Source organism: Bubalus bubalis, chromosome 18 (assembly GCF_019923935.1).
Source record: "Bubalus bubalis isolate 160015118507 breed Murrah chromosome 18, NDDB_SH_1, whole genome shotgun sequence".
NCBI lineage: Eukaryota > Metazoa > Chordata > Mammalia > Artiodactyla > Bovidae > Bubalus > Bubalus bubalis.
Genome location: NC_059174.1, coordinates 4,024,251 through 4,049,233, shown reverse-complemented (window position 1 = coordinate 4,049,233; position 24,983 = coordinate 4,024,251). Strand labels below are relative to the sequence as shown.

Genomic DNA, 24,983 nt, shown 5'->3' with positions numbered 1-24,983 from the left:
CTAGGTCCCGTGCTTCCAGTTGACAACATGTCTTATTCACCTGTTGTCACTTACTAAGGGCTGGGTTTTACGTACTCATGTTCCTTCACTGGAGTCAGGCTTGGGGGAAATATTGGAGATATTCCAAGACCTGCCCTGCAGGGAAGGTCAGTGGCATGTTGTCAGCCATGGAGATGATAAATGATTGGGTCTTAGAGGATCTTCAGATACACCTGTATCTTCAAGTACCTAAACCCTCCCAACCAATATATTATTACATTTAGTTTTATTCTGAAAACCTCTACTTCAGTATTTAGGAAAAATACTGAGTTTTTTTCTTATGCTAGATGCTTATTAAACTCAAATTTTTTTTAATTTTATTCTTGTACGATTGTTATTTTTAATTCAACTGCAGAAATGGACATTCATCCTTGTTTATGTTCAACTCATTTCCTCTCATCTTATTGTGAACACAGACATGCAGGGAATTAATTAACAACATGTAAGTATATTTTTTGTTTGTAATAAACTTTTATTTCCCTTCAATCCTGAAATTTTCTAAGGATTTCCTTAGGAAGATTTTCCTTAAAAGATTATCTTCTTTTTTATTACTATGTGGTTGGAAAAGAAAATTCAGATTTGGGTATAGGTCCAAACAGAACTACAGAGAAAACATAACTGCTATAACTCACAGTGGTCAAGTTAAAGAGTGTTGTTCCTCCACCACCAATCTTGTTTGTTTCAAATTCACTTAAATAATAAGCAGAAAATTTAACTGTTCATAGAAGCCAGAAATAAAGAATATTATCAGTCCTCTGGAAAAAATATTATTTTTAAAATACCTGGACATTCAGCTGAGATTCCATAAACTCAGTGCCATATGGGTAAAAACATGAGAATTAGGACAAATCTGTTAGCAAACCTAGCAAAATCTAAAAGTGATCTATTGGTATTTTAACTGCCACCACGACAAAAGTCAATACTCTTTAGAAGCTGATAATGTAATATAAAGTCTCAGTCGCAATGTCCAGCATGAAATAAAGAAGTTACCATACGTGACAAGAAGCAAGAAAAGTGTCTAGTGATAGGTATAATAGTCAATACAAACAGACCTGGAGATGATACAGAGTAAGTAGTAGGCAAGGGTTTCAGAAAACTGGATAATATGAGAAATGAGACAAAAGGATAAAATGAATATAAAATTAAATACTTCAATAAATAATTGTGACCTATAAAAAGAATCAAATGAATGTCCTAGAAATAACAAAATATAGTATTTGAAATAAGGAGCTCATTGATGGGTTTAGCTGCAGAATTAACACAACAAAAGACAGAACTAGTAAATGTGAAGAAATACCAAAGCAAAGGTCAATGTATGTGAGGCATGAAGCAGAAAGAAAGACAACCACTAAAAAACAAAAACCAAAAGAAAAAAACCAGAAATGAGCAAAAAGAAATCTGGGGCATTGTTAACAAGTTTCATGTATGTGTCATGTATGTGTCATTGGCAAGGGCTTCCCAGGTGGCACTAGTGGTGAAGAACCCGCCTGCCAATGCAGGAGATAGAAGAGACGCGGGTTCCATCCCTGGGTCAGGAAGATCCCCGGGAGAAGGGAATGGCAACCCACTCTGGTATCCTTGCCTGGAGAATCCCATGGACAGAGGAGCCTGGCGGGCTACAGTCCACAGGGTCACAAAGAGTCAGACACAACTGAGTGTGCATGTGTATGCATGTACACACACACACACACACAGGCAAACCAGACAGACCAAAAGGAGATGGTTCCTTTTTGGGGAGCAGAGGGCTGTGGTTCCAAGCTGTAGATACGTTCCTAAAACCATATATTTATGTTTACATATTTAGCAAATTATGGAATCTCTAAGATTAAATGTGATAATCCATTAAATTCCCTCTAAACTTTCTTAACCAGTGGCTACATGCAGAGTGGAAGTAATCTTCTCAGACCCTAATTAGGCACATGTCTATTCCCTATAAATTGCCCCAAGCTGTGAATCCCAGGGACGGGGGAGCCTGGTGGGCTGCCGTCTCTGGGGTCGCACAGAGTTGGACACGACTGAAGCAGCAGCAGCATGTCTCATATGGGCTGGAGCATAGCAACCAATCTTTCTGGAGAAAGCGTACTGGTAAGATTTACTTTGCAGTCCAAACTTTAGAATAATTAAGTAAAAAAATCAAAAGAGGAAAGTACTTACCCTGGGAGAAAAGGGATGCCTTTCAGCACGTTCCCAGGACTTGTTGGCTGCTCATGTTGTAGCCATTACCCTCATTTTGCTTTTTAAAAATCTCAGGTTTTTTCTCAGGTACCCACCTTCTTTGTTATGGTGAGGTGTAACCACATTAATTCCTCCTGCTAGGCATGGGTTTAGGAAGAGACTTAGGAAAAATTATGACCCAGAAGGGGGTGTGTGTGTGTGTGTGTGGAAGAAGACTGCTAGGTGGATTACTAAGATTTGTTTTTCGGAGGGGACATTGTGACAAAATACCTTCTCTCACTGGATTTTCTCAGCTGACACCTGGGATGGTGGCAGCTAGTCTATGTTCTAGCAGGGCAGCAAGAGAGAAAGAACCTGGCTCCTCAATGATGAACCTAGCTCCTCCTCTCCTCCAGCAAGACACTAAAAGACAAATAAAGCAATCATATAAAAAAAAGCAGTTCAGTTCAGTTGCTCAGTTGTGTCTGACTCTTTGCGACCCCACGGACTGCAGCACGCCAGGCTTCTCTGTCCTTCACTATCTCCTGGAGTTTGCTCAAACTTATGTCCACTGAGTCAGTCTCATCCTCTGTTGTCCCCTTCTCCTCCTGCCTTCAATCTTTCCCAGCATCAGGGTCTTTTCAAATCAGTCAGCTCTTCACATCAGGTGGCCAAAGTGGCAAATAAGCATCAGGTGGCAAATAAGCAGTATAACTAGCGAAATGATAGTACAGGTAACTTTAACGTATGTACCAACATTTCAATTTAATTTTAATTAATAAGTATCTTATTTCCTCTAATAGTCAAATGAAAATATATCCATTGTGTAAAAGATACATAGAATACAAAAGTACATGGACTTAAATGTGGACCTTTCTCTTAACCACAATCTCCCTTTCCTGGCCCAACCTGACTTGCCTCCTGAGACATAACCACTCGCCATTGTTGGGGATGTATTGTTTTCATTCTTTTACTTTGTAGTTAAATACTAATGTGTATTTATATTTGCACATAGTTTTATTTTACAAAATGGAATTATAGCACATGTACATGTCTTCAAGGTGATTCCCGCACCCCTCCCCCCCGCCAGTTTTAACATCTTTAGATTTTATTTCCAAATCATGTAAGGAGTGTATTTGTGTACACATAAAATCAATTCAGTAAGACAGACTCCCAGAAGAGGGTTTCTCTACTTGTGCCAGAGGCTGTGCCTGTTTAACTTTTGACTGATACGACGGGATTGCCATCTAAACTCTCACCTAAAGTGTATGGGAAAAAGCATTTTATATTTTCTGAAAAACTTTTTGGAGGGTAAAAGACAATCAAACTAATAAGTTGTATTGTGCTGGGTAACAGATTTCACCTTTTTACATCCTTTGTCACAGCCATTCCACTTATAGAAATTAATCCTACAGATGTAATTGAGTGAAGTCGTTCAGTCGTGTCCGACTCTTTGCGACCCCATGGACAATAGCCTACCAGGCTTCTCCATCCATGGAATTTTCCAGGCAAGAATACTGGAGTGGGTTTGCCATTTCCTTCTCTAGGAAATCTTCCTGACCCAGGGACTGAACCCGGGTCTCCCACATTGTAGGCCGACACTTTACTGTCTGAGCCACCAGGGAAGTCGCAGGTGTAATTACACAGGCGAATAAAGACACATCTTCCCGACCCAGGAATAGAACCAGGGTCTGCATTTGATTCTGGTGGATTCTTTTTACCAGCTGCACTACTAGGTAAGCTGCCGTAAGCATGGCAGATACAGCAATCTTGTAATCTTGGAGAATTAGAGGCCACTCAATGTCTGGCAAAAGGCAGTTTGCTCAGTGAATTATGATATGAGACTGTGTCTTGAGAAAGATTCAATATGTCAAATAGGCACCCATCTCAGAATATACATTCAAAGCTCATAAACTCTAATGGTCTTAGTTCTAGCTGTCTTGGGACAGCTCCATAAACATTTACCCCACTGGCAGAAGGTTAAGATGTAGCAAATGAAGCAACAACAAAATACAGGATTTCAAACTTATATTCTCAATTGTTTTATTGTAATTTATTTGAAAGTTAAAAAAAAAAAAAACTTACCTCAGAGCTTAAAAAATGAGTATCAACATAAACCAACAGAAATTAGGAAGAAACATTAACTGAAATGGAATCTGTGAAAATTCAAAGTAGAAATGAAAGCAGAAATGTTGGACAGGATGCATGGAATTGTAGCAGGTGCCTCCAGCCCCAGCCTGTATCCATTCCTGTCCTCTTATCCAAGAATAGAACTTTGATTTCACTCTTTTTTTTTTTTTTTCAGGTGGAAATCTACTTAGGCTGCATTCCTAGAACTTCCTTGCCTCAGACTGTGGCTCTATGATTAACTTCTGGTAGATGATAAATAAACAAAAGTATGGTCAGAACTTCTGGGATGGCTAATAAAGGGGGTTGAATTATTGGTGAAGCAATTCTTTTATCTTTCCCTTCTGCCTGCTGCTGGCCAGAAACACAAATCTGATCACTGAAGCACCACAGTTGAGAGTGATAAGATCACAAGGTTGGAAGCTAGGCAGTGCAATCACAGCTTGAAGACTATGTCTGGGTCCCTGATGATGTCACGGTGCTCAGACACAGTTCCAGGCTGCACACCTCTGCACCTCTCTTACCTGAGAGAGAAATGAACTGTTGTCTTGTTTAAGACACTGTTCTTTAATTTTTTGGTGATACATGACATGTTCTATGTTACATGATACAAAATACACATTTTTGTTCTTTAAAAAGAATAATAATAAATTCCTGGTAAACCTAATTTAAAAAGAGACAGAAAGAGAAGAATAAATGTACAATGTTATTAATAAGATACATTAGAGAAAAGCTTAAAAATTTATATTAAAGCATCTTGTACAAACTCATAATAAATCTGGAAACTTAGAGAAATGGACAACGTACTGTCAAAACATATAATATCCCATTTGACCCAAAATGATAAAGAAAATTCGAACAGACTAATAAGCATAGCTGAATTCAATGGAGGCTCAGATGGCTTTACCACTGAGTTTAATCTAAATTCATAGATCATGTAATTCCTATGCTATTTAAATAATTCCAATCCACAGGAAAAAATGAAAGACTCCTAATTCATTGTATAAAGCATTGTAAAGATAATGAGAGAAAATAAGATGAATTTCAATTACAAATATAGAAGCAAATATTTCAAGTAAACTGTTGGAAGTCTGAACCCAGCTATCCATTTATAAAATTATGATATAAACAAATGGGATCAATTTCAGTACTGCAAGGACTTCAGAAACAAGAAGTTTTATCAACATATTTGATTATACCAACAAACTAAAGGATATCAATAGATGTTGAGAAGCTATTCAATAAAATACATAGCTATTGTGAATAACTACAAAGAGTAGGATTAGAGAAAGGTATTTAAACAAATGCTATTTGCTAAAGATAGACAACACTATTTTAAAGGTTGCCATTTACCACTAAAAACTGGTATCAGTATTAAGCATTTTGCATTAACGTAACTCTCACTTCGGTCCTTTAAGAAGGAGACTTAATATCCCCATTTTAAAGATGAGAGAAAGTGAAGCCCAAAGCGGCTATGGTAAGGTAATTTACTCTACCTAGTTAGCCAGGAGCCAGGCTTCATACGCAGGCAATCTGGCCCCAGGAGCTCTGTCTTTCCCCTGCATCCAAGTCGGTTTATTTGATCTCCCCCGACCCCAGCCAGCAGGTTCACTGTCGAGCCCCAGCCACCTGCAGAGACCCCAAGACCTCGCGGTCCACAGGGCTGTCGTGCACAGGGCTGTCGTGGTCACGGGGTCTGCCACGTGCTTCCGAATCAGCCGGTCACGCGGGTGAAGCGGCCACGCCCCCTACACGGGCGCCCAGCGCGGCCCTGGGACAGGTCACGCGGCACACGAGGTCGCACACGTGAGGCTCGCAGCCCTCCCGCCGTCCAGCGCCCTTGCGCCGGCTGGGTCCTGAGCGTTGCCGAGCCGCTGAGGGCACGCCGTGAGCTTGAAGCAGCTCAGCTGTACGGCTGCCCAGGCCCCAGCCTCACGGCGCCCTGCAGCCTCTCGAAGGCCGCCTTTTTCAGGTGTAGCGTGTCCCTCCGGCTCGCGCAGGAAGCCCTCTGCGGGGACGACGGGGTGTGGGCGGCAGGGACAGGCCGCAGCGCCCGGCCCTCGACGGCGCCCCGGCTCCGTGGAACGTTCTGGGTCCGCTGGCCTGAGGCCGCTGTGTCAAACTTCCTGTGGTAAGTGTGGCCGCTCCCGCCGTGCAGTTTGCTCTGTGACTGTTCGCCCTCCCAGTCGCCTCCTCATTCCTTTCCAGCTTTTCCAACACGGGAAAGGAACCAGGGAATGAGGTCAGGTGAGCCAGCTTTGGAATGGCGTTTTCATATTGTAATCTTATTCCATCCTTTTCCTGTGTGTCTATGAGTTGGTATTTTGTGGATGACAGACAGTTCTTTTATTTTAAAATTCAGTTTGACAGTCTCAAACTGTCAAGTGTTTGAGACTTTTTTTTTTACTTGTAATGTTTACACAATTTATATTTAATGTTGTTATTGACACGGTGGGATTTACATCTGTTACCATCTTGCTACTTGTTTTCTTTTTGTCCCATCTGTTCTTCAATTCTTCTCCCTCTTTTCTGCCTTCTTTGGGGTTAATAGAGTATTATTATTATTTTTTAATATTGTTGTTCTGATAAGCTCAATGTGTATCCAGATGAACAAATTCTTGTCCTTATTGTAAGGTAAGGGAGTTAGAGAAGGCGAGGTTCAGAAAAAGAGACCGGCACTTTACAGGAACAGATCACCTTTAATGAGGCGAGAAGGGGCAGCAGTCAGATTAACGAGCTGCTGCACTAACCTACGGAGAAGGCAATGGCATCCCACTCCAGTACTCTTGCCTGGAAAATCCCATGGGTGGAGGAGCCTGGTGGGCTGCAGTCCATGGGGTCGCGAAGAGTCGGACACGACAGCGATTTCACTTTCACTTTTCACTTTCATGCATTGGAGAAGGAAATGGCAACACACTCCAGTGTTCTTGCCTGGAGAATCCCAGGGCCGGGGGATCCTGGTGGGCTGCAGCCTCTGGGGTCGCACAGAGTCGGACACGACTGAAGGGACTTAGTAGCAGCAGCATATAGGAATGTATGTGGAAAGTTAAGGGGGCCTGTTCTTCTCCAAGGTTGTTCAGAGTAGTTATGTCTTAAACGGCTGGGGCAAGGAATTTTGGAGATCGGCCAGAGGCTGGACCAGCTGGGAGCTGGGTGTAATCAACCTTAATGTCCATTTTTTTCCTTCCGGTGAGAGAGTTCTTTGTTTTGCATAGAATGGTGGGGAGGACCTGGAGGGGAGTTTTAGCTCCAGGCTATTTTGAGCCATGTAACTTTCCTTCGCTTATAAAAAAAAGTGATTTTTCCAAGTGTGCAAACTATCTTCCTGGATCAACTGAATCGCTCCAGGCTATTTTGAGCCATGTAACTTTCCTTCGCTTATAAAAAAAAGTGATTTTTCCAAGTGTGCAAACTATCTTCCTGGATCAACTGAATCGCAAGAATTTCCTGAAGGTAATAGTGAAGTAAAATTTCTTGGGTTGCTGACTTATCTTTATGTACTAGGCTCTCCTGGAGCAAATGGTTAAGGTTATGTTTGACACAGGTCATCTCAGCTCTCCAGCCCAAATATTTAAGTTTAATTTATCCACAGAGCAAGAGAATGGATAAAGTATGCCATTATCACACGCTTGAATATTTTACAGCAGTGAGAATTAATGTACTAAAATGAATTAGCATGAAAATGCTGACTCTCAAAAACAGGGAAAAGAAAGCAAGTTGTTAATGAGTACATGCAGTGTGAAGTCATTAATGTCAGTTTCAGAGTACATGAGTGGTAAAATTACAAATAAAAACAGGAATGATGAAAACAAAATTCTTAAGTGTTCCTTGGCCCGTTTCCCACAAGATAAGAGAAGGCTGTGATCAGGGAGCACCACCGAGTTTCCATAGCATTGCCCATCTGTTAAGATAAATGGACTATTCATGGTTCTTCAACTTATACATGCAAATGTGGTATACATTGTATATTTTTTATTTTTAGAAGTACTAATTTTAAGAAGACAAAATACTAAACTTGTACTGAAAACATGGTGTCACATGCATCCCTTTTTTCCTCAAGTATTACTAGATGTTCACTTCAGTTCAGTCGCTCAGTCGTGTCTGACTCTTTGCGACCCCATGAACTGCAGCACGCCAGGCCTCCCTATCTATCACCAATTCCTGGAGTCCACCCAAACCCATGTCCATTGAGTCGGTGATGCCATCCAACCACCTCATCCTCTGTCGTCTCCTTCTCCTCCTGCCCTCCATCTTTCCCAGCATCAGGGTCTTTTCAAATGAGTCAGCTCTTCACATGAGGTGGCCAAAGTATTGGAGTTTCAGCTTCAACATCAGTCCTTTCAATGAACACCCAGGACTGATCTCCTTTAGGATGGACTGGTTGTATCTCCTTGCAGTCCAAGGGACTCTCAAGAGTCTTCTCCAACACCACAGTTCAAAAGCATCAATTCTTTGGTGCTCAGCTTTCTTTATAGTCCAATTCTCACATCCATACATGACCACTGGAAAAACCATAGCCTTAACTAGACAGACCTTTGTTGGCAAAGTAATGTCTCTGCTTTTCAATATGCTATCTAGGTTGGTCATAACTTTCCTTCCAAGGAGTAAGCGTCTTTTAATTTCATGGCTGCAATCACCTAAAGTCAGCCACTGTTTCCCCATCTATTTGCCATTCAGTCACTAGTAAATTGAAAATTTTTCAGGTTGCCTCCACACTCTAGCCTTTCCTTTTTTCTCTGCAAGATAAGGAGAAACTGTTTTTATGTCCATTAAAGTTCCTTGCAGATAAATAAAATGCTTTGATTTTATAACTATATTTTAACCTCTTCCCTCCCTCCTGGAAAAAGCCACCTGGAATCAGAGTGTATTAGTACTCTATTTTGATCTTTTTTTTCTTTTTTTTTGAGCAGCAGCTCAAAATGAACAGCAGCAATATGAACAAGAAATATTTGAAATAAATATTGGAGAAAAGAAACATGTTGGTGACATGATTTGTAGAGTTAAAAACCCTATAAAGCTCTATAAGCTGTGAAAATTAAAAGAATTTGATAAAGTAGTGAAGGAAAATGTGAGGTGCTAACTGTACTTTCCATGATAGTGCTAAGAAGAAGAAAAGAGGAGAGGAAGGTGTTGTGTAAGAGATTGTAAAGAGGCGACTTAGTTTAGAGGGATCAAAAAGGTGTCTGTGAAGAGGTGACATTTTAGCAAGATCTTGAATGATTAGACCTTTGTTGATCTGTAATGGAGGATAAGTATCAGATGTTACACCTTGAGGTACCTCCAGTTAGCGATACATGGGCTCAGAGGAGGAGGTGATAGCTTTAAAGGACCTGAAGGTCGCATAACTTTTTCCAGGGGAAGTTTGGAAAATCCTGGCTGGAGTCTGAGCACAGAGATTACACTGCCTACTCTTAGGCAGGGAGCATCTTGCCCAGTTTCCAACCATTCTGCTGATTTTGGTGGGCTGGGTGATGGTGAGCCAGGTCAGGAGCTGGGGAGGCTCTTTATAGATCTCAGATTTATCTGAATTTGGGGGGAAGAGCAAACCCCCTCTATCCAAGCCTGCTGGTTTTGGATATGTTGGAAACTTTTTTTTTCCTGCAGGGCAGAGGAAAAATCCCAGTAGCCTAAGACGACCAAGGCAAACTTCCTGTCCAACAAAGCACAGATTTATTAACTCACTGCAGTGGGAGGGGGTTTATGCTGGTGCAGAGGTCACCAGCCTCTGGGTTCTAATGTCTGATGATCTGAGGTGGAGCTGATGTCATAATAATAAAGTACACAGCAAGTGTAACGTGCTTGCATCATCCCACACCATCCCTCTACCCCCTCAGTCTGTGGAAAAATTAACTTCTATGAAACTAGTCCCGGATGACAAAAAGGTTGGGACCCCTGTGAACTGTGAAATATGGTTGACCAAAAAGTTCGTTCAGGAAAACCCAAATGAACTTTTCAGTCAACCCATTTCTCCTGATGAGAAAGAGCAGGGAGGGTCTTTTAAAAATGAGGCTTGTACTTGAGTTCAGTGATTCTTAGGAAGGGTTAGAGGCAGCAGGAACCATTTCTGAATTGTTTGTGATCACGGAGAGGTGGACGTTGCAGAGCTGGGCTGGGGACATCTTTTGTGAGCCACCAGTAGCCCTCAAAGAAGAGGGTCATTATGGTATTCTGCAGCCACAGTGTGACCTTTGTGGAAATATTCCTTAATGTTAACTTTGCAGTTGGCTTTATTGTGTCTGTTATCACAGTCTGGCTAATGGCAGGCCTGATATTTAATACCTCAGAGGAAAAGTGTAAAATGTCCCTGACATTTTTAGGAAATCAGGGGTGTGATCAATAGTGTTTTTAAGCCCCATTGTACTTGAAGTGCGGAATGAACCCACAGGATAGCTACAGGCTGCCTTAAGTTGGACCAGCTATCTTCTGTCCAAGGCAGAGTGGTCCTAGTTAGTAATAGAGTCTGAATTGAAATGGCTTATTTTGCTGAACTGAAAATTAAATCTAAATACTTATTTTTTTAATTGAACCAAAAAAGATTTCCCTAAAAACTATTATTCAAGGGAAAACAACTTAACAAACCAGTTCAAATGAAAACATGACCAAGCTAACTTCTTTGGCATTTTGAAGTGTACAGTTCAGTAATTTTGAGTATGCTGCTGCTAAGTCACTTCAGTCGTGTCCGACTGTGTATGACCCCATAGACGGCAGCCCACCAGGCTCCCCCGTCCCTGGGATTCTCCAGACAAGAACACTGGAGTGTGTTGCCATTTCCTTCTCCAATGCATGAAAGTGAAAAGTGAAAGGGAAGTCGCTCAGTCGTGTCCGACTCTTAGCGAGCCCATGGACTGCAACCCACCAGGCTCCTCTGTCCATGGGATTTTCCAGGCAAGAGTACTGGAGTGGGGTGCCAGTGTATATTCACATAATTATGTGACAGATCTCCAGAATCTTTATCATTTTGCAACATGGAAACTCTATATCCGTTAAACACTGCTTCCCTCTTAACCTCCCCTCAGCCCTTGGTAGCCACTTTTCTATTTTCTATTTTTATAATTTTGACTAGTTATGTACTTCATGTGAGTATCTAAAATAGATACATGATTATTTGACTTTTTTCAATTAGCGTAAATGTCCTCAACTTTTATGCATGTTGTAGCCTGATAGGATTTCCTTCCTTTTCAAGGCTGCATAAAATTCAGTCATATGTATATGCTACATGTTTTTATCCACTCATTTGTTGGTGGGAATCTGGGTTGCTTCCACTTCCTGGCTGTTGTTAATAATGCTGGAATGAACATGAATGTGCAAATGTCTCTTTAGGAGTGTGTGTATGCTAAGTCACTTTAGTCATGTCTGACTCTTTGTGACCCTATGGACTATAGCCTGCTAGGCTCCTCTGCCCATGGATTTTTCCAGGAATGAATACTCTAGTTGGGTTGCCATGCCCTCCTCCAGGGGATCTTCCCAACCTAGGGACTGAACCCACATTTAACATCTCCTGCCTTGGCAGGTGGGTTCTTTACCACTAGTGCCTCCTGGGAAGCCTGTCTTCTGCTGTGTCTCATGGTGTATATACCCAGAAGTGAGATTGCTGGATTATCTACTTTTTAATTTTCTGAGGCACTTCCCTATTTCCATAATGTTTACCCCATTTGCATCTACAACAACAGTGCACAAGGATTCTAACTTCACATCCTCAACAACATTTATTTTCTTTTGATACTGGCACTCCAGATGGATGTGAGGTGCTATCTCATTGTGGTTTAGAGTTCTATTTCCCTAATAATTAGGGATGTTGAACATCTTTTCATGTGCTAATTGGTCATTTGTATATGTTCTTTCAAGAAATATCTATTCAAGTTCTTTACTAATTTTTTGAATCAGGTTTTTAGTTTTTTGTCATTGTTGAGTTGTATGAGCTTCTTGAATATCGGAGATGTTAATCCTTTTTCAGGTATATGATTTGTAGTTGTTTTCTCCTATTCCATAGGTTTCCTTTTCACTCTGTTCATTTTTTTTTCACTCCATTCATTGTTTCTTTTGACATGAAGAAAAATATAAGTTTGGTATAGTCCTATTTGTCTATTTTTTATCTCGTTGCTTGTGCATTTGGTATCATATCCAAGAAGTCATACCAGATCCACTGTCCGGAAGCCTTTTGCCTATGTTTTTCTTTTAGAAGTTTAGTAGTTTTAGGTCTTATGTTTTAGATCTTTAATTTTAGATTTTGAGTTAATTTTGTGTATTATGTCATAGACAACACAGATTACTTCTTTTCATATTGCATATCTTAATAGACTTATAATTACTTTTTATGCTTAAAAATTTCTTTACACATTTTAGGGGGTTTACTAACCTTTGCAATACAGCAGGCTTCTATGTTTGTCTCTGTATTTACTCATTCAGGGACCCTGAGGAGAGGTAGTGGTATGTGTCAGGAATTCCCACCTGGATTTTCCTGTGGTTGTCTTTATGCTCGCTTGGGGCACAGGAACCTTTTAATTGATTTCCTGTTTCCGGATGTCTCACAGAGGTGTTTTGTTGGCTTTCTGTTGTGAAATCCGTGTCTCTGTAGGGGATGGAGGGTCTGGGGCTTCCTATTCTAACTTACTGATGTCACTCCTCCCAGCTGACTTCTCCAAATACTCCCTACCTAGTTTAGTTAAGGATCTTGAGCACAGTTTGCAGAGAATCTGTGTGGTTGGAAATGTCTGGAAGAGACTAGAGGAAAGCTTATCAACACACATTCTAGTTTATTAAGCAGGAACAGAGTGCCTGATTTCTCCCTGCCTCAGCCTTCTCTTTAAAAATGTTACAGACAAACATTTTCAGATTTGATGATGAGTGCTGGGATGACAAAGAAAAATGGCACCATCCATGTCCTAATTTTATAGAATTAGAAACCAAGGTTTAAAAAAATTAAGGTTCTTCAAGGTTTAAAGAAATTAACCAAGAAATACATTTCGTAATTGACTAAGCTGCGATTTCAGTTCATGCCTGTCTGAACCCAGTTCCTTCAAGAAAACTGTTGTTGGAAAGGTCTCAAGACTTGGGCAGCTTCAGGCCACTGATGGCCCATTTCGCCCTTTCTCACCCTGCTTCACTTAGAATCCCAGCATAGGTTTTTATGAAGCAATAAGATAAGATAGTCAACCTTAGCCTTCTCTGGGTTCAAGGGAAAATTAGGCTTCAGTGAAAGACCAGAAATTGACTGAGCTGAAATATGATTATCAGTAGGTATTCTTGGTTCTGGACTTCTTTTCATCTGTTTATGAAGTGAGGGTTAGTTAAACCCACCACCAAGTGAGAACTTCCACCCTCAAGATTGATAAAACTCGAGGTGGTACAGACAGTTCAAAGAGCGATCTGGTCGAGGTTCCCTGTGGTTTTCAATTAGCAGGTTGCAAGAAATGGAGCTGTCAGTGTAGGAAAAAAAAATCTTTGAATGTCCACTGAAGCCATTAGGTGGCTGGCCTGGGAGACTGGTGGGATACTAGGTAGTTATTATCGAAAGAAACACCACCTCTTACTCTCTTCTCCCAATAAGAGGTTTGAGCAGATAATTGAAATGGAAGCTAAATTCCAAGTGCTGCCTTTGAAGGCATCCAGCCAGGAAAAGGGTGACTTTGTATTTCCATACCAACTAAAGCAAAGAGTGAGACAGTAATATGGCTGGAAGGTTTTTTCCCCCTTTTTTCCAGTGTTTGTCCTGGTTCTGAGGTAAAATCTATGAGGGAATGAAATGCAGGCCAGTGCAAAATATTTAATATTTCTGTTTGGTGCTTTCCCTCTTTTGTTCTCTCCATCCTGGAGCTCTTACAGGGAGAGCACTTAATGAACTGTGGCAGCAGAGGCCTGCTCTGCTCTGCAGTTCTCCAGCACACATAAAGAAAACAGAGCTGAGGAGTAAATAATCCTTTTCTCTATCCAACCCAGAACTGGGAGCACTAATAACTGCTTTGAAGGAAAGATGATCCTCTGCAGACAGTGATGATATTCTGTGGGCAAAGAAGATTATTTTTTATTTTCTTAATTAGATGGACCAGATCAGATCTGGGGCATGTGAGTGTTAAGCAGAGAACCTCAACTGTGGGCATTCTTGTCTCATCAGGCTTCCAGTAGTCCCACTTCTAAATTAATGAGTATACACACCCAGCTGTTAAGGCACACTGTGCTAGAGAAAAATAACTCATCAAAATATCTCCAGGTTCCGTTAAAAAAATAAAAGAGGACTACTTATTTTCTCAGTATCTTGAGGAGATTTAAATTTGTAATAACGATTCATTCTCTTTGTGCTGTTGTGTTTGTGGAATCTAGAAACCTGAAATTTTGGCTTCTACGTAAAACCCCTTACTTAAAATGTGAAACATTGTGTATGTACCATATTTTCAAAATAAAAATAGCTCTTGTTCACCTTTACATAAAGATTGCACCCTCATAAACATAATGATTTCCTGTAATTTAATTTCCTAAGTACTGCTTTTGTCTGCCTCCTCCTTTAAAAATGCTTTTATCATTCTGGGGTAGAGGTATGAAAGTCCAGTGTTTTGAAGACACTAGTTTGCTACAAGCAGCATGTAACCTTGAGTTCATCAGGAATTTAGGATAAATTTGAGAAGTGCTTCACTTATTTGTTCTTATAATGGTTACTCTGAAATAAAAGGCCCACTTTTTTTTTTTAAAGGAGGCCTCTTTTCTTAAACTATTTATTGAATTTGTTACAATATTGCTTCTGTTGTTTATGTCTGGTTTTTTGGCCATGAGGCATGTGGGATCTTAGCTGGCCTGCCAAGGATGGAACCTTTACCCCCTGTATTGGAAGGTGAAGTCTTAACCATTAGACCCTCAGGGAAGTCCCAAAGGCCCTTCTTAAGACACACCAGCAACTTTTAGTATAGCTCTGCAACCAGAACACAGAACCCCCACAAGTTCATAGTGAATTCAAGATCCACCAACTTCCAATGTTATTATTTATGTTTATGAAACATATTTTATTTAAAAATAGACAAAATACCCCCTGCACATGTCTGGCTGTCTGGGGAGCGGAACACTGGGACATGCAGGAGTGACCTGAGAAAGTCCAGGGCAAAGAGAACACCAGGGATATTGGAGAACTCTCTGTGACCTTGGATATTTTTCCCACAGTCATCTCAGACACAAACTGATTGGTAGAGGGTGGACGTATTAGCAACTTGAGATGCTTGTGCACAAATCTTACCCCTATCCTTAGCTGACCACTAAATTGTCCAGATACAGGAGAAACCCCCAAGAAACTGGGATAAAAAAGAAAAATAAGAATAAAAAGAACATACTACTCAAGAGAGATTTTTTTTTTTTTGAAGTTTAAGTCCAGGCAAGTAAATAATAATGGTAGTGTTCAGTCATGCCTGACTCTTTGCAACCCCCATGGACTATAGCCCACCAGGTTTCTCTGTCCATGGAATTCTCCAGGCAAGAATACTAGAGTGGGTTGCCATTCCCTACTCCAGGGGGATCTTCCTGATATTAATAATAATAATAACTACTACTATCCAATAATAGTAGTAGTAATAGAATTATCATTGTTACTATTTATGGATAATAAAAAGAACCCACAGATCCTACAATGTATTATCTCAAAAGGAATCCACAGTTTCTACAGTGTATTATCTAAAATGTCTAGTTTTCAACTAGAAAATATGAAAAATAAAGAAATGAATGTATGAGTCATACATAGAGGGAAAAAGCAATAAAAACTGACTCTGTACGCCCAAGCTATTGGATTTAGCAGTCAGAGACTTAAAGCGATATTCATGAGTATGTGCAGAGATTTAGGAAAATTATATTCAGAAAACTAAAGGAAAATACAATGTCAGTCATGCACCAGTGAGGAATCTCAAGTGAAAATTTGAAATTATAAAAAAGAACTAAATGGTATTTCTGTACTTAAAAATGATAATACTGAAATTAAATATTACTAGACAGGATTACTGGCATATTTTAGATGTTAGAGGAAATTGTGAACGTTAAGAAAGATCAATAGAAATTATCCACCCCAAAAAGGAGAGAGAAGAAAAAAAGATTGAAGATAAATGAACAGAGAAGGTCAGACTGAAAAATGACAGAGTAAGGAGCTTGGCAGTTCTTACGCCCAAAAATCAGTGGTGAAAGTGGACAGAATTAAAAAAAAAAAAAAAACTATTTTGGAACTTTGGATATTAACTAAAGGCATACAACAATTTGACAAGCATTTATTAAGGATAAATAAGTGAACTTTGGATAAGAACAACCTGAGCTTATGACATTTTAGCCTTGGGGGTGCTCTCATCCTACCCCATCTCCCCAACTCTCAGCTCCATTGGCATAGTAGTTCTGCCAGGGCAGGATAAGGTGTGAAAACCAGAAGCTCTGCTGTCAGAGAGGGCTGACTGAAGTTGGAGTGTGGCACAGAAATAATGAATGTCCCTGGCAATTGTTGGAAACAGTAGCAGATGAAGAAGGAAGAATGGTATAACAGCTCTTCTGAAGTTGTAACCATGAGTGGAGGAAGCAGTGGAGAGGCAGACTGGCCAGAAATGTATCAAGGCAGTTGGGGAATGACAGGGCCACAGTGGACAACAGTAAGCTCCCACATATCCCTGGAAGTCCTTACAGTTGTGCACATGCATCGGGTGGCATGAGCTTAGGAGACACAGCAAGGTCCCTGGCATTTTACATGTCTCTGGTCAAACACGATGCCTTGCACACAATGACATTATATGAGACACACAAATCAATAGGAACATGTGACCCATAACATAGGGGAAAAAATGAGTCACTAGAAACTGTCTCTGAGGCATCCCAGATGTTGGACTTGGAAGACAGCGACTTTAAAGGATCTGTTAAAAATAAATTCCAAGAACCAATGGAAAGCATGCTTTAGTAATTAAAGAAAAGCCTAGAAGGATACTTACAAGCACATAAAGGCATCTGATAAATGGTTTAAATAAAAAGACAAATTAAAAAAATGGAAATTCTGGAGTTGTCAAATACAGTAAAATAAAAAATTCAGTAAAGGTGTTTAACAGTGACGTTAGATGGCAGAAAAAAGAAAAAGAAAGCTTGAAGCTAGATCAATCGAATTTATCCAGTCGGAATAAAGAAAAGAAAAAAAAGAATAAAGAAAAATGAACAACCCCTCAGAGACCTGTGAGGTGCCAAGAAAGAACCGATGTGTGCATAATAGGAATTCCCAAAAGAAAAGGGAGAGAGAGAAATGAGTAGAACACATATTTGAGTAAACAATGGCTGATGTCTTCCCAAATTTTGTAGCTACTTGGAAGCATTTGACAGCCTTTAAAATCTTAAACATAGACTTATGGTCCAGTCCAGTTATTCCACTCCTAGTAATCTACTCAAAGAAGCCATTATCCACACAAAGACTTACACATTATTCTTAAAAGCTAAAAACTATCCAGATATTCCCTTTGTTGTTGAGTGGATAAGCCAGATGTGGTATATTTAGGCAATCAAAGGAAACAAACTGCTGACAGAATGCAAAACAAGGATGGATTTCAAAAACATAATCCTAAGTGAAAATAGCCAGACATTTAGGACTGCGTATTGTCTAACTCCATTTACTTGAAATTTCCAGAAAAGGCAAAACTATGGAGATATGAAGCAGAACTGATTTTGCTTGAGGCTGGTTATATATGCAGGCGTTGACCAAAAATGGGCACAAGGGAGCTTCTTAAGAGTGGTAATGGAAATTTTATATCAAGAAAGTTAGCCACAGTCTCAAAAATGGTATTTCAGAGAGGAATACACAGGGGCATTCATAGCCACATGGTGGGTAGTTCTGATAGGTCTGCATTTAGAGAGGAACTGTCTTCTGTCGAGGTCATACTTCTTGACTGTATTATTGTTAGCAATATTGGTGTTGCTGTTACTAAACATTGTGAGGTTTTTGTTTTTTTTTTCCCCCATTGGAAGAAACCCCATCTCAAAAGATCTGATTATTTTGCCTATACTTTCTTGGTTGTGGAATTGAGGGTTCTGTCCAAATATGCCAGACTTTTGGAAGACACAAGGATACCTCTTGTCTGGATAAATCCTTCTCATACTGCTGATGAACCCTGGGCATCGTGGTACACGGCGGGAGAAAGCAGGAAGAGAAGAAAACACTGTTCATGCTGCAGTGTTTTTCTGTGAGACTGTAGCTCTATGCATTCTTCTTCCAGATCAAGAAAAGTCCTGATCCACAGAACAGGATAGAGATACCATTGAGTTTGTTACTTAAAAGGAAGCAAAGGCATTTCACCGGTCTCTGAAACCATAGCTGTCCTCCCTCTGCCTTGTCATACTTTTTCAGACTGGGGCTGGAGAATTTCTTCTCAGAGGAGAGAGCAGCAGATGGGACTTTGGGGGTCAGCATGTAGCTGCTGAGAGCCTTCACTGGCTTTGTCAGGACTAGTCTTACCAAGAACAAACGCAGTTCCCTAGGAAGAAGACTGCATAGTGCCAGTCCCAGGATAAATACATGTGATGATCTCTTTCAGGAAGATAAATGAGCTCCTTATTCAGTCTTGGAACAGATGAGAGGCAGAGCAGTGCCTCTGAGACCCGACCAAGTGTGGCATGTGCAGTTCCCATGGAGAGGCGGAGTCGAGAGCAGAGGCAGAGTCCCCTTCAGCAGGGCTGGGGTGGCGCTGGGAGGTCACACATTGAGAAGCATGAAGGAATGAAGGGTTTTGTCAATTTTAGTAGAATAAAAGTACAGTTTGTTTGAAGAGTAACTCAGGAAGAAATGATTTTCTTTTCCATTGATATTCCTTTCATTTCAACCTGAGATAATGAGATTTTTGTGTAAGTCAAGGAGCTGAAGAAGAATGTGTTTATTGTTTTTGAAAGCTTTAGAAAGAAGCAGCCTTTTTTCACTCAGCCAATGGGCTAATCAAGGTCTCAAGTGATGTTTCTGAGAGGCTTACACTGAGTCGTTCAGCTGCGGTGTCAGGGAGGGTATTTCTGATAAAGCTTGCATTCAGCAAGAAACTGTCTCTAACATCAAATTCCTTGCCTTCTTTATTACGTATAACTATTTGTATTGTTACTGTCAAGCAAGGGGAAGTCACCTGTCAGGTCATTTCCTAAGTGGCTGTTACAGGGTTGTGTGCATCCTGGAAATGCACAAAAGGACCTTCTGGGTTTGGGAAGAAAAGACTTAGAACTTCTAGACTTCTTGAAATGTAATAATGAAAAAGTAAATTTAAGCTTTACTCTTACTATAATTTTGTCATATTTTAAAGATGTACTATTACTGGGTATTCCAGAAGGAAAAAAATTGCTGACTGTTAAACCATGACACAATTTGTTGTTGTTCAGTTGCTTGTTTGTGTTTCTGATCTTTGCGACCCCATGGACTGCAGCACACCGGGCTTCTCTGTCCTCACTATCTCCCGGAGTTTGCTCAAACTCATGTCCATTGATTCGCTGATGCCATCCAAAAATCTCATTCTCTGTTGCCCCATTCTCCTCCTGCCCTCAATCTTTTCCAGCATCAGGATCTTTTCTACTAAGTCAACTCTTCACATTAAGTGACCAAAGTATGGAGCTTCAGCTTTAGCATCAGTCCTTCCAATGAATATTCAGGATAGATTTCCTTTAGGATTGGCTGGTTTGATCTCCTTGCAGTCCAGGGGAATCTTAAGAGTCTTCTCCAGCACCACAATCAAAAACATCACTTCTTTGGCACTCAGCCTTCTTTGTGGTCCAGCTCTCACATCCGTACATGACTACTGGAAAAACCGTAGCTTTAGCTAGATGTACCTTTGTGGCGTGGTGATGGCTCTGCTTTTTAATGTGCTGTGTAGGTTTGTCATAGTTTCCCTGCCAAGGAGCAAGCGTCTTTTAATTTCATGGCTACAGTCACCATCTGCAGTGATTTTGGAGCCCAAGAAAATAAAATCTGTTTCCACTGTTTCCACATTTTCCCCCCTCTGTTTGCCATGAAGTGATGCGACCAGATGCCAAGATCTTAGTTTTTTGAATGTTGGATTTTAAGCCAGGCTTTTCACTCTCTTCTTTCACCTTTATCAAGAGGCTCTTGACACAATGCCTTCTTTTAAATCTTATACTTACTGAAAGAGCTCCTTTCTATTTACTTATACAGACATAGATTTTTAAATCATATATTGGTCTTGTGCATACATGAAAAAGGGAATAGAGGTAAAGTTCACATATGCTCAGGTAATGAGTAGGCAGGCCATAGCTGCTGTGGCCAACATCAATCAATCATGAGATAATCTTGATTTCAGAACCACTGGAGTGTGAAAGCCTTTATCTTGAATCATTGAAATAGGGTGAAATGCAGAGTAATCTTACACAGGCATACCTTGGAGGTATTGTGGGTTTGGTCCCAGACCACCACAGTTAAGCAGATAACATGATCAAGTGAATGAATCCCATGAACTTTTTAGTTTCCCATTGCATGTGAAAGTTACATTTACACTATCAAGTGAAGTCGCTCAGTCCCCCATCCATGGAATTTTCCAGGCAAGGATACTGGAGTGGGTTGCCATTTCCTTCTCCAGGAGATCTTCCCGACCCAGGGATCGAACCCGGGTCTTCCATACTGCAGGCAGACTCTTTACTCTGTAATCTGTTAAGTGTGCAATAGCATTGTGGCTAAAAATGTTGATATTTTGGATATTTTGATTTCTTTCCATGAACCTTGGATGTCCTTCATGGCATCTCAAATGGTGAATCCTTTCCAGAGGGTTTTCAATTGACTTCGCCCAGAAATGTCAGAAGGATCACTGTCTATGCCAGCAGTAGTCTCTCAGAATATATTTCTTTTAAGTCTCATAAAGTTTTTTTAAATTTTAATTGGAGGATAATTACTTTACAATATTGTGATGGTTTTTGCCATACATCAACATGAATCAACCATAGGCATACCCATGTCCCCACCCCACCCCCCAAGCTCCTCCCCCTGACTTCTCTCCCCACCCCATCCCTCCAGGTCATCACAGAGCACCAGCTTTGGGTGCCATCATACATCAGACTCCCATTGGGTATCTGTTTTACATGTAGCAATGTATATGTTTCACTGCTGTTCTCTTAAGTCATCCCACTCTCTCCTTCTCCCACTGAGTCCAAAAGTCTGTTCTTTACATCTGTGTCTCCTTTGCAGCCCTGTGCATAGGATTGTTGTTACCATCTTTCTAGATTCTGTATGTATGTGTTAATATATGATATTTGTCTTTCTCTTTCTTAAAGAATAAGGCTTGAAAGTTGAAGTTATTCCTTGATCCAGGGATCTGTTTCCAAAGAAATCCTGAAAGAAAAAGGAGATGCTACACCACATTGATTTTGTCCTGGAGTGTCTGTGGCACCTGTTTTCACCTCTTTTCCTGGTGGTACTGGCAGTACTGGTGGATGAAGTGACCTCAGACCCTGGCCACCTTGCATCCTGACACCAGGACAGACTGGAGCTGGCCCTTAAGACACCACAGGATGCGGATACTCCCATTATCCAGCTCCCTCTTCACTTTTCTCCTCTGAGTAGTTTAGAGTTCCACAGGGGAGTCCACATTTATTATCCTGAGCCTTTATAAAATTAGTACCCTGGACAGGGAGTCTGCTCAATTAAACCCTGCTGATTTTCTCAGGGATTAAGAAGCAAGCTCCTTGGCATTGCTGACTAGTCACAAGCGAGCTCTAGTGAGGAAGATGGGAACAGTGCTAATCTAGCCTCTTTTTCTCCCTCTGTCTCCTCTCTCTCTCGTGTTATAAAATACGATTTTGAGTTTGTTATATAGCAAAAGGACCCGACCAGTAAAAGGGCCTTTTTTGTACTTTTAGTTTATAACTGATCAGAGCAGAGCTTCACCCTGGAGAGTGTGACAAGCAGAGCAGGCATCTGCTGTGATCTTTATTTGAGGTGCTTGTTTTAAGTATATGACAATCCCAGTATCAGCTAGATTTGCAGAAAAAAACACTTAAAAAAATGAAAAACAAATTATTGTTCAGATGAAATAGCAAAACTGTTGTTGAGAAAGCAAAAGAAGTCGGTAGGGTAAGATAAGCTTCACTGCAAAGTATTTTCTCATCTTTATGGCTTATGGGCTTCCGTGATACCTCAGTTGGTAAAGAATCTGTCTGCAGTGCAGGACACCCTGATTCAATTCCTGGGTCAGGATGATCCCCTGGAGAAGGGATAGGCTAGCCACTCCAGTATTCTTAGGCTTCCCTTATGGCTCAGCTGGTAAAGAGTCCACCTGCAATGCAGGAGGCCTGTGTTTGATGCCTGGTTTTGGAAGATACCCTAGCGAAGGGAAAGGCTATCATTCTAGTATTCTGGCCTGGAGAATTCCATGGACTGTATAGTCCATGCAGTCGCAAGGAGTCAGACACCACTGAGCGACTTTCACTTATGGCTTATGCCTCTTTAGATTCAATGAAAAAAATATGCATTGTTCAGTTTCCTATGGCAGGGAGAACCAAATAGTTTTAGAATATTCAATAAAAATGGAAAAGACATAAATATTTCTTACAGCTTCCTAAGTAGATGGTCAGTTATACCAAATTAATCATCAGTAGATGCCTAAGAAATGATAAATAATGAACCTTAAAATATGAAATAAATATGGAGTCATCAGTTCATTCATGCATAAAGCCTATCTTTAAAGCTAATAAACATATCTGCATATAATTATCATATTTTTACATTTTTGATTATTGTTGATTAACTGTCCTGAAATCCTTAATTTATCAATAACACACAAAAAAGTGTATACTTACCTTAATTATAAAGAACACTTACATGTGTAGGTCTAGCTGTTTTTAAAATATCCTATTGATCCCAAATCTACATGACCTCAGATCTGACTTAATGATGTTGTCCTGAAATAACTTCCCACTTACACTCATGGGCTCGTGGAACAGATATACATTCTTCTGTCCCTCCCTCCCTTTCCTTCTTTCATCAGTGAGTTGACGACTCTAGGGAGGCTGAGTCTGACTCTCCCTGCATTAGATGGTAACCCACTGGGACCCAGGGATGAATGCACGTGACGTAAAATGTAATCTTGTAAGAAACACTACAACTCTCCTCCCTCAGCCTGGATCAGGACCAGAGTGGTAGGATAACCTGAGCAATGCTGGTCAAAGTCTCTTACCTGAGATGCTACCTCTGGCAAGCTGTGACTGTGGCACGACCTCAGAGGTAACCCTTCCCCGCTCGTCCCTCAGGCCCAGCTACTAGGGATGTACCCTTGGGGTCACCTGTGTCAATTTTCAAACTCACGGTGATTACAGTGCTGACTTCCTCATATTTAAAATTACAGAACAGATATCTGTACACCAACATTCACAGCAACATTAAAAAAAGCCAGATGTCCATTGCAAGATGAATGGATAAACAAAACGTGGCACACACATAGACTGGAATGTTACTCTGTTTTGACGCATGCTGTAATAGAGATGAACCTTGAAAGCATGCTCTGTGAACTAAGATCCAAAAGGACGAATGTGTGATTCTACATACAGTAGTCAAGCTCACAGAGAGTAGAGTGGTGGCTGCCAGGGGCTGAGGGAAGGGGGATGGGGAGTTATTGTTTACTGATTAGAGCTTCAGTTTGGAAAGATGGACAGGTTCTGGAGATGGATACTGATGAAGTTTGTGCAACAGAGTGAAAGTACTTTATGCCACTGAAGTGTATACTTCAAAATTATTAAAATGGAAAATTTTATATGGATTTTATCACAATAAAAAATAAAAATATAAAACAAGAAGGCTGTTTTCATCCAAGTCTAAAAATTGCACCAAATACCAAAATCCCCCACAAAAACAAGAAAATAATTACAAGGAAATGCTTGATTTTATTAGTGCAGGTTCCCCGGCTATGCGAAAGTAGAGTGTTCTAGGAAATCTTTCATAAGCCTGGTTGGTGTAAGGTGAAGAAGCAACCACCTTAGGACGCGTCTTGCTAACGGACGCACAAAATAAATCGAGATAAATCACAGATACTGACACAGTTCAAAACTGGAGGCGCCGAGCTGAGATGTTGTGTGTAGTTCCCAGGAATGACGCTTGGTGGCGCCACTCTCACCCTGGGGCTGCACGCTGCTATATGGGCTCAAAAGTGAAAGTGAAAGTCGCTCAGTGGAGTCCAACTCTGTGACCCCATGGACTATTCAGTCCAAGCCAGAATCCTGGAGTGGGTAGCTTTTCCCTGGGTAGGCTTTCCCTTCTCCAGAGGATCTTCCTAACCCAGGGATCAAACCCAGGTCTTCTGCATTGATCAAACCCAGGTCTTCTGCATTGCGGCTGGATTCTTAACCAGCTGAGCCAGCAAGGAATCCCAGAAGTGCTAGAATGGGTAGCCTATCCCTTCTCCAGCAGATCTTCCTGATCCAGGAATTGAACCAGGGTCTCCTGCATTACAAGTGCATTCTTACCAACTGAGCTAACAGGGAAGCCCTGATATATGGGCTCAACTCATTTGCAAAACCAATGTTGAAGGCTTTTCACCTTTTTTCGCAAAAGTGGAAATCCTCTTCTGATTTCTTTTCATTGGCGGAAACAGGTGCTAATGTAGGTCCTTCCTAAAAGTGAAGTGGCATAGGACAAACTTTCAAAAAGCGGAGGATACATGTACTGTGGACAATTGCATGGAATTGTGGGCTAGTAAGTGGTCCCATGA

The 24,983-nt window shown here is 40.8% G+C and overlaps 1 protein-coding gene across 1 annotated transcript in view; it reads left to right on the top strand.

Moving 5' to 3' along the window:
- The window catches only part of LOC112580193, a 177,378-nt gene that overhangs the window by 4,192 nt on the left and 148,203 nt on the right, over positions 1-24,983 (top strand). Inside the window, exon 3 of the mRNA XM_044931884.2 lies at positions 5,920-6,451. Within this exon, the coding sequence (XP_044787819.1) occupies positions 5,920-6,451 (532 nt within the window). The remainder of the gene's footprint in view (positions 1-5,919; positions 6,452-24,983) is intronic.